Raw genomic sequence first — 12,796 nt, forward strand, 5'->3', positions numbered from 1 at the left:
TGCAACGTTCTCCCTTCCCGCCACCCCCGTTTCCCGAGCTCCGGGTGCGGGAGGCGGCTTCTTTGTTTCTCCCAGTCCACCGCCTGACTCCCAGGGTCCTGACCCGTGGTAGCTCTTATGCGCAGATATCACGCTCAGACATGCTTGTGTGCAGGTTGGGGTTTTTTTGTTGATTTTTAGATGTTCAATTTATTGTTGTTTCAAGGGGAGCGACCTGGGGACGTCTCTCACTCCGCCATGTTTCTGACGTCTCTTTATTTCTACTATTTAGAAATTATTAATTTATTTTACTTCCATAAGTGTGTCCAGTTCCTTGTAATAAAAAGAGTCCTAGCTGACACAGCAGAATCAATAATCCCTGAGACCCCCTCAGCATGGCGTCCTAACTGGGTGTGGCCAGCGGGGGAGATGAGGACACTGGGCCAGGCCAGATCTTAGGGGAGCTGCCCCACAGCTCTGTCCCTGCTCCTTCCCTGTCCCGGGAGAAGGATACCCCAGAACAAGCGGAGGAGAGCCAGCAGGGGGAGGAGGTCCCTGGATGGCTCAGTGGCCTGTTCCTATTTTCCTTAATTTAGAGTCCATTTCATTAATGTGTAGTTTCACTAGGAAATCACTCATTTCCTCTATGTTTCCAGTTTGATGCAATAGGGTTTTTTTTACTTTTAATTTCTTTTCTCTCCTTACTTTTTATATAATTGTTACAATTAATGAACACATATTGACTTATTACTAAAGTCTGTGTTTTGTTAAAGTGCCTGGATTCAGGCTCAGTCTTAGTGCTGGTGCCTCTATCTCTGAAAGCCCCCACCAGCCATCCACCCAGAGAGGTGAGTGCTGCCAGTCAGGGTACCAGGCCACCGAGTTGGGGTGTTATGATGGGAAATGAGACCAGGAGCGAAATGGGCCAGATGAAGATTCTCTGCACTGTGCCGACGATAGAGACTATTCTCTAGGATGAGGAAAAGCTGTTGGTAGTTCTGCGCACAGGAGGTGACAGGATTAGGCCCCTAATTTAGAAACACCACGCTGGTCCGGTGTGGAGGTTGGACTGGACGGGAAAGGGACAGGAAGCAGGGAGACCAGTGAGAAGACTGGTGAGAGGTGGCGCTGGCCTGAGCCGAGGCAGAGACCGCGAGGGTGGAGATGATCAGGGGCACGAAGACCGGAGAGGACTGTGGTTAGTGCTGCCCCGAGGACAAAGGTGGCACAGATGCCAATCAGCACTTAGGGGAACTTTGGCTATTCGGACGCCAGTAGGAGAGCTCATTCTGCTAAATGGACACTATTTGCTAAATTTTGATTTATGTGGCCCATAGAAGGTGGAGAAACGACTAAAGGGAAGAGGGAGAGGGAGTGCTCATCACATGTTGGGCAGGAGCTGACGTCACCACCTCACTGAGCCCTCACAGTCCCCTGAGAGGGAACCGTGATCTCCATCTTCCAGATGAGGAGACTGAGTTTCCATTTCTTTGCCTGAAGTCACTCAGAGCTAGTAGGTAGTGAAGCCAGAAGTCAGCTCGGTGCCTGTCTGGGGCTCAGACACTCCCCCACAGGGAACCTGCCACCCTCGACTCTATTCTGAGCACCCAAGAAGCTCTTGGAATAACATCAGAATGGAAGTAATAAAAAAAAATTATTCACTGCTGCCATCTCGTGGGCATTTTGAAAATAACGCCCTTGTGTATGGCATTAGAAAAATTTATTTTCTGCCGCCATCTGGTGGACATTTTGGGAATAGCATCCAAGTGTATGTCTTCAGAAGTTATTCTGTGCTGTCATCTCTGGGCATCATTCGAGTAACACACGAATGTATGCTACCATGAAAAGTTATTATTTGTAGCCATCTAGTGTGTATCTTGGGAATAACTGATGAGTGTATGTCATCATGAGAAGTTATTTTTTTGCTGGACAGTACCGGGAAGCGAGAGCGCCCACCCAGACCTCTGGCACGGCCGGGAACGGGCCAAGGCACCCCGAGACTTAGCGCGGCTGGCGCTCGCTGGCCACCGTCTGGCTGCCGCAACCCCCTCAACCCCGCCCCGCCAAGTGGGGTGCAGGCGCCCAGGCTCGAGCTCTTGGGGCGGCAGGCGACATCCTCTCCCGTCTACGGCCATACCACCCTGAACGCGCCCGATCTCGTCTGATCTCGGAAGCTAAGCAGGGTCGGGCCTGGTCAGTACTTGGATGGGAGACCGCCTGGGAATACCGGGTGCTGTAGGCTTTTTGCCGCGCCCTCCTTTTGCCACCCTCCAGCCAGGGTGCCCCTGCACACCCCTGGACCCTGCTCGCTCGCTCATTCGCTGTCTCGGGGGTCCCCGGCAGCCGCCCGAGCCCAAGGGCTGCCCGCACGGCCGGGCGCCCCGCGCCCTCGCCGGTTTCCACCTGCTCTCCTGCAGCCAGCCAGTCCTGGACTGTTTTCTCTCTCCTCTCCGGGCCGTTACCTTCCTGGTGTCCGCGGGGCCGAGCCCTAAGGACCGCCGTCTCTGACACATGGCGGGAGTGCGCACGCATCCCCACGACGCGGGACTGGCCGCCACTGCCCGCCCCGCCCGAGGCCTCACGCTTCTCCTCGCCCTTCTCACGGGGCAGCCAGGTGCCCTCTGACCAGGCGCGAGGCCGCCCCGCACAGCCGGGACCGACGCGCTGCGTCAGAGAGGCGGAGACGCACGAGAGCCCCTCTCGCTCGCGACAGGTCGCAGCTAACGCCCCGCCCCCCCCCACCCCGACTCCAGGGAGCCCGTGCGTCTTTCCTTTCCTTGGCGGGACCCCTGGAAGGACTCTGAGCACAAGATTCCCTGAGCCCCCGGCTTGTCCCAGGGCACGGGGCACAGGGCATGAACCGCCTCCCCGCCCGAGCCCGGCCCCGGCACGACCACCCTCTGCTGTGGAAGCGGCCTCTTCAGGGCGGCCGCAGGCTCTCGGGGTCACAGTCGGGGTCCGGCTCTGTGCGTCGGTGCACTCGTCTGCGTGCCCCGTCCCGCTCTCTGTGGGCGGGCACGGCCTCTCCTCTCTCGTCTCTCTCTCCGTCTCGGTCACTTTCCTCCTCACTGTCTCTCTGTGTCTGACCACAGCCAGTTCCCGCGGCCCTCCCCTTCCCCGGCGACCCCGTCCCGGTCCCCTCCTTCGTGGCTCTCATTGGGACTCCCGCCCTGGGGACCTGTGTCCTCCTTTCTCCTTCCCTCCCTGTCACTCGCTCTGTCTCTGGTTTCTTTGTCCCTCTGTCTCTCTTGATGGAGAGAGTCGATGTGAAGTCGAGGGGCAGCGGACTGGGCGGGTCCCTGGTCCCGGTGCAGGGCGAGGGCTGCGTCCGTCCGAAGCGATGTCTCGGGGTGTGGCCGGGGGCTCTGTGTGCGTTTGGGCAGGTCGGGCACGGCTGGGGGGCGGGAGCGCACGTGAGGAGTGCGTCTGGGTCAGCGCCGGAGCCCAGACTTAGCCGGCCGCAGATGCCTAGGAGCGCAGGTGGCCCAGAGGATGGCGGGCCACGCCCGGGTCGGGGTCCTGCCAAGCGGCCAAGACTGGAGAGAAGGGCTGCCTGGGGCCTGGGCAGTCGCAGGATGCGAGAGCGCCCACCCAGACCTCCGCACGGCTGGGAACCGGCCAAGGCCCGCGGTGCCCTAGCGAGGCTGGCGCTCGCTCGCCGCCGCCTCACCCGCGGAATCCCTGCAAATCCCCGAGGAGGTGCGGTGCAGGCGCGGAGGTCTCTGGCAACCGGGAGGTCAGGCTCGAGCTCTTGAGGCGCCAGGCGACGGCTTCTCGCGTCTACGGCCATACCACCCTGCACGCGCCCGATCTCGTCTGATCTCGGAAGCTAAGCAGGGTCGGGCCTGGTCAGTACTTGGATGGGAGACCGCCTGGGAATACCGGGTGCTGTAGGCTTTTTGCCGCCCCCTCCTTTTGCCTTCCTCCAGCCAGGGTGCCCCTGGACGCCCCCGGGCACTGCTCGCTCGCTCGCACGCTGTCTCGGGGGTCCTGGGCAAACGCCGGAGCCCAGGGCTGCCCCCACGGCCGCGCGCCCCGCGCCCTTGACCGGCCTCGACCGCCCTCACCTGCTCTCATGTAGAGAGCCGTGGGCTGTTTCCTCTGAATGTTTCGGGCCCTGCCTTCCTGAGCACCGCGGGGCCGAGCCCCAAGGGCAGAGGGCACTGGGCGGAGGGCGAGGTCTCGGGCCAAAGCGTTGCCTGGCGGTGTCACCGGTGGCTCCGTGTGGTTTGGGGCAGGTCGGGCTCGGCCACGGCGGGAAGCGCAGGGGAGGGCTGGGTCTGGGTCAGGGCCGGCCAGGATTGGCAGGGTCCCACCTGCCTAGGTGCCCAGTTGGCCGAGAGGATGGCGGGCCACGCCCGGGTCGGGGTCCTGCCCAGCGGCCAAGACTGGGGAGGCGAGCGGCCAGGGGCCTGGGCAGTCCCGGGATGCGAGAGCGCCTACGGAGACCTTCGACACTGCTTCCAACTGGCCAAGGCCCCCGGTGCCTTAGCGCGTCTGGCGCTCGCTCGCCGCTGCCTCGCCGGCGGAACCCCCAAACCCCCCTCCAGTAGGTGCGGTGCAGGCGCGGACGTCTCCGGCGACCCGGAGGCCAGGCTCGAGCTCTTGGGGCGGCAGGCGACATCTTCTCGCGTCTACGGCCACACCACCCTGAACGCGCCCGATCTCGTCTGATCTCGGAAGCTAAGCAGGGTCGGGCCTGGTTAGTACTTGGATGGGAGACCGCCTGGGAATACCGGGTGCTGTAGGCTTTTTGCCGCCCCTCCTTTTTGCCGCCCTCCCCTGCACGCCCCTGGACCCTGCTCGCTCTCTCGCTGTCTCGGGGGTCGCACGAATGGCCGTGCGCCCCTCGCCACCGCCCGCCTCCACATGCTCTCCTGCCGCCAGCCCTGGGCTGTTTCCTCTCTCCGCTCCGGGCCCTTCCCTTCCTGGGCTCCGAGGGGCCGAGCCCCAAGGGCGGAGGGCGCTGGGCGGAGGTTGAGGTCTCGCAGCGAAGTGTTGTCTGGTGGTGTGGCCGCTGTCTCCGCGTGGTTCGGGGCAGGTCGGGCTCGGCCACAGCGCGGAGCGCAGGCGAGGGGTGGGTGTGGTTCAGGGCCCGGCCGGGACGTGGTAAAGCCGCCCCCGCCTCGGTGCCCAGGTGGCCGAGAGGCTGGCGGGCCGCGCCCGGGTCGGACTCCTGCCGAGAGGCCAAGAGCGGTGAGGCTCGCGTTCGGGGGGTGGAGTGGGGGACGGGGCTGGGTCGTCCCGCCATGCGAGAGCCCGACCCAGACCTTCGGCATGGCGGGGAACCGGCCTCGGCCCGGGATGAAGGTGCGAGGCGGGCGCGCTCTCCAGGACCCCGAAGTCCTGCGCGCGTCGCTCGAGGGCTCTGAGCGCGGGAGCCTCTGCCCGGCGAGGGGTCTGCGCCGCATCACCTCTGGGGCCCGCTCCGTGCAGCGCCGCGGCACAGTGGGGGTGACGCCCCCCGAGCGGGACGCGAGCAGCAGAGGCGAGCGCTCGATCAGGCCGGCCGCGGCGATGGCTGCCGCTCCGGACCCCGCTGCGGCTCTGGCCGGTGTAGAGGAGTCCGGTTGCCAGTCAAGTCGGGGCGGGGACAGGGGCGGGGTGGGGCGGGACAGAGGGCGGGGACAAGAGGAGGAGGAAGGAGGGGCCAGTGAGCGGGGATACGGGGAGGGGACCCGGCCGAGGCGGGAGGGACAGAGGAGGGACCGGGGCCGTGGCCCGGGCTGGGAAGACATATGGAAAGGACGGGAGCGATTTTAGAGAGAGCTAAGTAGCAAGGGTCTGGACTCTCATTGGAATGGTGGGCAGAGCCCTTAAGGCAGGGGACACTCTTCTCGGCTGCCATCTCATCTCGCGTGCATTTGGGGAACAGCACCAGAGTTTAGGTCCTGAGACGTGATTCGTTCTCCTCTGCTGCCCTCTCGTGGGCATTTTGGGAATAACACCTGAACGTCGGTCGTCAAGCGTAGGTCATTATGAATCTGCGTTCTCTGCTGCCATCTGGTGGGACGTTTGGGAATAACATGACAGTGGTACTCAAAGTCATTTCTGCTGTGCTTTCATGTTCATTTTGAAAAGAACCCCCAGGGCATGTCATTATGAAGGCTTTTTCCTCCGCTGCCATCTCGTAGGTGTTTTGAAAATAACACACAGGTATACCCATCATTAAAATTTATTTCCTGCTGCCGTCTCATGGCCATTTCGGGAACGACACCACAGTGTAGGAAATAGTACAAAGTTACTTTGCTGCCATCTGGTGGACATTTCCGGAATAAAACGGCCGCGCGCCCCGCTGCCTCTCTAGCCCTCACCTGCTCTCCTGCAGCCTGCCCTGGGCTGTTTCGTCCATCCACTCTGGGCCCTTCCCTTCCTGGGCTCCGAGGGGCCGAGCCCCAAGGGCGGAGGGCAAGGGGCGGAGGGAGAGGTCTCGGGGCGAAGTGCTGTCTGCTGCTGTGGCCGGTGTCGGAGAAATTTATCACTTACGGCAAATGCACAAGCTTCCCAGGCCCTGGGGCTTTGTGGGGAATGTTCAATCTTCTGCGCGTCCTTGGGACAGACGTTTGACAAGCACTCAGGGTTCCATGGAACTCCTTGGGGTGGCTCCAAGTCCGTGAGCGTCTTTCCTCAGCCCTGGAGAAGGACAGGGCAGCGTGAAGCATCAGAAGCCTCTGTCCCCACCATCCTGACTTTTTTCTTGGGGTCAGGTGCAGAGTATTTCAAGACCATTGTATGGAAAGGGAGCGGGGGTGCGGGGCGGCGGCAGAGGACGCTGGTTAAGAGCACCTGCTCTGGTCTTAAATTGCCCCGTGTTCAAACCCGGCTCCTCCCCCCACCACGTGTGCCCAATTGCCTCATTCTCACAGGCGGTTGCAGGAGGAGCCGGGTTTGAACACGCAGCAGTTTCTACCCTGCCTCTTAGTACTTCAGCTTCTCAGTAACCTGTGGATGTATCTACACCGAGGGTTTCGGTGTAGATACAAAGTCATTTCATGTAAGTGTCAGCCCTTATTTTTACCGAGGTCCTTAGGTTCAGAAGTTGCAGTGGGATTTAGGGGGCAGGGACAGAGGGAGGGGCCTGAGCCCTTTCATGCGTCCCGCAGCCGCAGCAGTTCACCCCCGTGGAACGCGATGGCCCTGAGAGATGCCTGGCCAATGCTGGGGGCTGGGGACTGGTCAAAGGTGAGCCCGGGACTCCACAGCTCTCCCTCGCCTGCCCCGTAGTCCGCCGGGGTGGTCCGAGGGCAGCAAATAGGCCCCGGAGCTGCGCGCAGCTTCAGGCTCCTCACGGCCCTCCACGCCCATGCCCGCTGTCACAGAACGCAGGGCTGGCCACCAGGCGCCAATGTGGCCGAAACAGACACAGCCGTCTGCAGGCCTTTGCAGGAATCCATGAGCCGACTGGACACGCGGTCGTGACCTTGGAGAGGGAGCATTGTCCCTCTGTGCCCTCCCCGCCTTCAGATGTGGCTGGGGGCGAGGTTGGTGCTCCTGGGGTCTCAGGCCTGTGAGGCCCCGGCCCCTCCTGCTCCCCCAGGCATCGCATGATGGGAGGGGCTGTGAGTTTTGTAAAGAAACATTTGCCCTTGGGGTCCCTCAGCTTTTGACTGCAGAGCAGGGGTGGAGGGAGGAGATGTGAGAATTGAGAGGGGGGGGCTGTCGTTGGCACCCATGTGCATTTCTGGGCATGTCTGTGATTGGGGGACAGGTTGGGGTTCAGGCTTAAGGAAAACTCCCATACTCTAAAGCAGCGTGATGGGGGAACTGTGGGGTGGTAGTGAGCAGCCTGTGGGGTCGGCGTAGAGATTCTGCACAGGAAGTCTCTGGCGGTATGGTGGACAGGGGTTTCTCAGAGCATGGTCCGCTGCCTGGGGGGACCCTGAGGCTGCTGTCGGTGACATCAGGGCTGGCCGGGTGCCGACTCCTGTATAGCGACCTGAGACCTCTGGGTTCTGAGATGGGGTGTCTGGGGTCTTGGTTCAAAGCCAAGGTCTCTGGGTACTGAGCAGCAGCTAGGACAGAATACGGGGAGGCGGGGGCACAGCCGGGGTCTCGGGCCTCTTTGATGAGCAGGGACCAGGTCGCATGGTAGCTCTGGAAGCCCCTATGTCCATACTCTGATTCTGTCACTTATTAGGCATGTGATCTCCTCTCTGAGACTTAGTTTACTTATTTTTGAATGAGCATCCACGGATGCCCACGACCATCCCAGGAAGAAAAGTGACCGCGAATAGGTGACTGCTCTAGTCCACAAGTTTCTTTTCAAACTGAGAAAGCGGGAAGGAGCAGAGTCCTAGGGAAGGAGCCCCGGGGCCTCTTGGATGAGCTGGGACACTGTCTCATTGTGGCTCTGGGACCCCCTGTGTCCACCCTCCGGGAAGGCGGATGTGCTTGGAACGGCCTGCCTTCCCTAAAGACCTGTGCACATATATATATGGGAGCTCTGGCATTACCCACTCAGTTCATGTCCATTTTGAGCCAAAAGTGCAGACTTTTGAGGAATTGCTCACTTGCGGCAAATACACAGGCTTGTCAGGCCCTGGGGCTTTGTGGGGAAGGTTCAGTCCTCTGCGGGTAGTTGGGTACATACGTTTGACAAGCACTCAGGGTCCCATTGAGCTCCCTGGAACAGAAAATGTGTTAATTCCTTTCTGTATCCTCCTGCAGACATCAGGGCCACCCACAGGCAGTGTGCCCAGTGATGCTTTGGGCCGCCCTTCCATCGTCCCATGTGCCCTTCCTTCCTTGTCTAGGAGGAAGCCAAAATGGCATCCTTCGCCTGGTAGAAGAGGTCAGTTTGGGAAACTTCAGACACCTGTTGGGCTATATGTGACTCTGTCACTTATTAGCTGTGCGATCACGTGTATGAGACTCAGTTTTCTGAATTCTGAATGAGTGTACAGGAACCATGACGAGCAGCCCAGGCAGAAAGGTGAAGGAGAGGGAGGTGTCTGCTCCAGTCCAGAGCTCTGATATCAAATTCAAAAAGCAGGAAGGAAGAGAGGGCTCAGGATGGATCCCCGTGGCCTCTTGGATTAGAGGGGTTCTGGTAGAATTGTGGCATTGGAAGCCCCTGTGTCCACACTCTGATTCTGTCACTTATTAGCTGTGTGATCACCTCTGTGAGACTTAGTTTACTTAAGTTTGAGTGAGTATCCACGGACCCCTATGACCAACCCAGGCAGAAAAGTTAATGGGGAGAAGTGTCTGATGTAGTCCAGAAGTTTCATTTCAAATTGAGAAAGCAGGAAGGAGCAGAATCCTCAGGAGTTAGCCCCGAGGCGTCTTGGATGAGCTGTGTGCTGCGCACTTCGGCGGCCAGTTCACCTGCAGTCCTCGTGGTATCCCCGTGTGGTGGTTCCTTTTGACCAGGGACGGGAGCCAGAGCGTTCACAGCCAAGTGCTCTGCTCCCATTCCCCTCAGGGTTTCCTTGAAGCAGGTGGCCTCTTGGCCTTCTGCACATGCAGCCTCCGCAGGGATGGCTCTTTCCATGAGACAGGGACCATAAGTTTTCTCTGTCACAGAGCATTTTGGTGCGTGTGGGCTTGGCAGGTAACCCAGGGGCTTCCCCAGGAGGAGACGATTAGAGTATACATGGCGAGGAGGGCAGATCAACCAAGGAGTGTGGCCAGGGCTCTCCCAGCAGCTGAGTGGGGAGGCTGGGTCACACCCTGCCTTCCCTGCCCCGATTGCAGGTCTTGGGGTTTCCCGAGACACTGCAAGAGCTGGGAACCCCTACAGTGGCTCTGCCCAGAGGTACCCAAGCCAGGCTCAGCAGGTGTCCTGTGAGTCGCTGGCATGTTGGCAAGTCTTGAGCTACTTTACTGTGAAACTCTGATCACACATCAAGTACAAAGCCAAACTCAGACAAGTTCTGTTCCTGGAAGCAGGGAGGTGCTCGGTCTGCCGCGGGGGGAGCGGATCTTCTTGGCTGCCTCTGGCCCCATTTGGCATATTTTACCATGTGCGTCTTACTGTCAGCAAGAGAACAAAACAAAAATCATGGGTCCTGAGACCCTTAACTACATCGCTCAAGGTCTTCGCAAGCTCGGGTCCATAAAAGCGTATTTTCTGTTGCTGGGAAGCAGCTCGTCCCCTTTCACCTGGCCACCTGGACGCTCAGAGCTTGGTTTGTGTACAGTCGCTGCAAGTCCCTGAACCCAGCCTGTCTGTGTCGTCACCTTCTCCCCTGCTCGCACTCACCTGGTCATTTCTTATTTCTCTGTTTGGTCTGATCAGATCGTGTATCGATCCACCCTGGATCATTCAGGAAGCAAGCGACGGGTGACTTGGTACGGTGTGGCCAGTGGGCTTTCAGAGGCTCGCTGCATTCCTGGGGGTGAAGTTTGTTTAGTTCACAGGCCAGACTTCGTCCAGTGGGAAGTGAGCTCTGGCAGATGTGGCCCTGAACATCTTTCCCAGTTTTACAGGAGCCCGCGTGCACCCCCCACTGGTAAACTTTTTCCCATTTCACAGCGGGTGGGGCCCGGGGCCTCAGTGGCGCTGAAATCAGCGAGCACGGGGTGGGAACGCAAATGTTCATTCGTGATGTCCAGAGAGAGCAGTGTGGACCCAGCGGCCCCCTGCCGTCTGGGGTCCGAAGAAGCGGCAGAGCAGCAGCCACAAGGCCAAGTGCGGAGGCGCCAAGCGGGACCGCAAGGCCATCAGCCTGCAGGTGAAGCCGGAGGTGCGGTGGCGCTTGGAGGCCGGAGAGAAGCTCAGCAGGATCGGCCGGGCACTGGGGCTGTCCACGTCCACTGTGGCCACCATCCGTGACAACAAGGACAAGATCCGTGCGCGTTCCTGCGCAGCCACCCCGCAGGCGGCCACCAGGTCGACGCGCAGCCGCAGCCTGGTGATGGAGAACATGGAGCAGCAGCTGAGCGTGTGGATGAGGACCAGAACAAGCGCGACGTGCCCGTCAGCGTGGTGCTCATCCAGGAGAAGCCCGCAGCCTGTCCAAGGACCTCAGGCGGGAGCAGGGCGAGGGCGCCCAGTCTGAGCCCTTTGGGGCCAGTCGCGTGGTTCGCCCCTTTCAAGGCGCGCCACAGCCCGCACAGCCCGTGGGCGAGCGGTGAGGCCCTGGGGGCCAGCGCGGAGCAGGCGCACAAGGACACGGCGCTGCTGCGCAGGGTGATCCAGGAGGGCGGCTCCACTGCCTGGCAGGTGTTCGACGTTGGTGAGATGGGGCTTTTCTGGAAGCGACTGCCCGACAGGACGTTCCTGCCCACAGAGGACAAGTCAGCCCCCGGGTTCAGAGCTGCCCGAGATCTCCTGACCCTGCTGCTCGGTGGCAACGCGGCTGGCGACTTCAAGCTGAAGCCACTGCTGGTGAACCCGTCGGAGAATCCGCGCGCGCTCAAGGGCTTCTCCGCGCCCAGCCTGCCGGTGCTCTGGCGCTCGCACAAGGACGCCTGGGTGACCACGAGCCTCTTCCAGGAGTGGTTCGTGCACTTCTGCCTGGCGTGGAGCAGTACTGTGCCCAGAACGGCCTCCCGCACAGGGCGCTGCTCATCCTCGACAGCGCGCCAGGCCATCCCGGGAATCTGGACGACCTCTCCGACCACGTGCGCGTGGAGCACCTGCCCAAGAACAGCACGGCCCTCCTCCAGCCCCTGAACCGGGATGTCGTCGCCACCTTCAAGGTGCATGACCTGCGGAGGGTCTTCCGCCCGTTGGCGACGCAGGCGGAAGGCTCATGTGAGCCCTCGGCGGTCCCGGCCTTGTGCCAGGACTACAGCATCCCGGACGCGGTGCGCAACATCTCCGAGGCGTGGGAGGAGGTCCTGCCTGCCACGCTGAACCGCGGGTGGAGGGTGCTGTGGCCTGAGGGTGTCCAGCAGCGCGCCGGCGGCGCACATGTGGAAACCCTCTCACAGATCCGGCGGGACATCGTGGAGCTGGCGCGGGGCGCAGGTTTCACGGAGGTGGCGGAGGCAGATGGGGTGGCGCTGCTGCAGAGCTGCGGGTCAGACCTGGCCAACGAGGAGCTGATGGCGCTGGCGCTGGAGCAGGAGTGGGGCCGCCGGGGAGGAGGGCGAGGATGGCTCCCCAACGCCCCCGCCAGCTCACGTCCAGGCACCTGTCCAAGGCCCTGGCACACTTCGATGCTGGCCTGCAGATCAACGACCCCAACGACCCCAACCTGGAGCGCAGCCTCAGAGTCTGCCGTGGTGTCAGCAACATGGTCAGCTGCTATGGGGAACTGCTCAGGCGGAAGAGAGGGCCCAGAGAGTGGGGGGTGGGGTCCCATCGTCTCAGCCTTTCACGTGGGCCAAATGTTTCCAGTTCATCATATTAATTCTCCAGATGTTTTTTTTTTTTTTAACCAGTAAATAATTTATCTCACGTGAACTCGAATACATGGTTTTAAGAGCCTCGGTGGATCCTTGAGTGTGATTATTGTGTCCTGGGTCCTTTGGGGCAAAGCAAACTGGGTTTCCTAATGGGAGCCACCAGAAGGCCAAGCTGGCAGTGCCGTACCCGGACACCTGCTCCTGGCACCTGTGCTCACTGCACCGCACTCTCCCCATGTCCGGAGGGGGGCCCACCAGTTAGGAGAGGGGCTCTGCTTATCTTCTGGGCCTGTCTTCCTTCCGCTGGGCTCAGGCCCCAAAGAGATTCAGGGATCCCCAGTGGGGTGGTGGGAGCAGGGCCTGGACACACACCTCCCAGCTCCGCTGCTCCAGGGCCCTGGGTGCTTCTCGTCATCCTGTCCTGCCCTTCAGAGTGGTGCAGTGCCCACCTGACCGGGGAGAGGGAGAGACTTCAGCCTGTGGCAGTGAGTGAGGCAGTGAGCTCGCCAGGCCTCCGGCC

The 12,796-nt window shown here is 60.9% G+C and overlaps 2 protein-coding genes and 3 non-coding genes across 5 annotated transcripts; 4 read left to right on the forward strand and 1 right to left on the reverse strand.

Annotated features, from left to right (window-relative positions):
* Positions 1 to 2,102: 2,102 nt before the first annotated feature.
* Positions 2,103 to 2,221, forward strand: LOC111735492. The gene has a single exon (XR_002778808.1). It is a non-coding gene; the product is annotated as a 5S ribosomal RNA (ribosomal RNA).
* A 1,536-nt stretch (positions 2,222 to 3,757) lies between these two features.
* On the forward strand, positions 3,758 to 3,876 carry LOC111735494. Its single transcript, XR_002778810.1, has one exon. It is a non-coding gene; the product is annotated as a 5S ribosomal RNA (ribosomal RNA).
* Positions 3,877 to 4,422: 546 nt separating this feature from the next.
* LOC111735491 (translation initiation factor IF-2-like) lies at positions 4,423 to 6,331 on the reverse strand (the record flags this gene model as incomplete). Its single annotated transcript, XM_023526985.1, has 3 exons — positions 6,294 to 6,331; positions 5,250 to 5,526; positions 4,423 to 5,155 (listed from the first exon to the last, which is right to left on the reverse strand). Coding segments are annotated over exons 1-3 (1,048 nt in total), but the record flags the coding sequence as incomplete, so codon positions are not given.
* LOC111735493 lies at positions 4,612 to 4,730 on the forward strand. The gene has a single exon (XR_002778809.1). It is a non-coding gene; the product is annotated as a 5S ribosomal RNA (ribosomal RNA).
* Positions 6,332 to 7,110: 779 nt separating the features above from the next.
* Positions 7,111 to 11,058, forward strand: LOC105311218 (CENPB DNA-binding domain-containing protein 1-like). The gene is given in 5 exon segments (XM_023526986.1): positions 7,111 to 7,161; positions 9,676 to 9,736; positions 10,537 to 10,869; positions 10,872 to 10,927; positions 10,930 to 11,058. Coding segments are annotated over 5 exon segments (630 nt in total).
* Positions 11,059 to 12,796: the final 1,738 nt, after the last annotated feature.

The sequence above is a fragment of the Pteropus vampyrus genome, unplaced genomic scaffold (assembly GCF_000151845.1).
Source record: "Pteropus vampyrus isolate Shadow unplaced genomic scaffold, Pvam_2.0 Scaffold1000002128, whole genome shotgun sequence".
NCBI classification, from domain to species: Eukaryota; Metazoa; Chordata; class Mammalia; order Chiroptera; family Pteropodidae; genus Pteropus; species Pteropus vampyrus.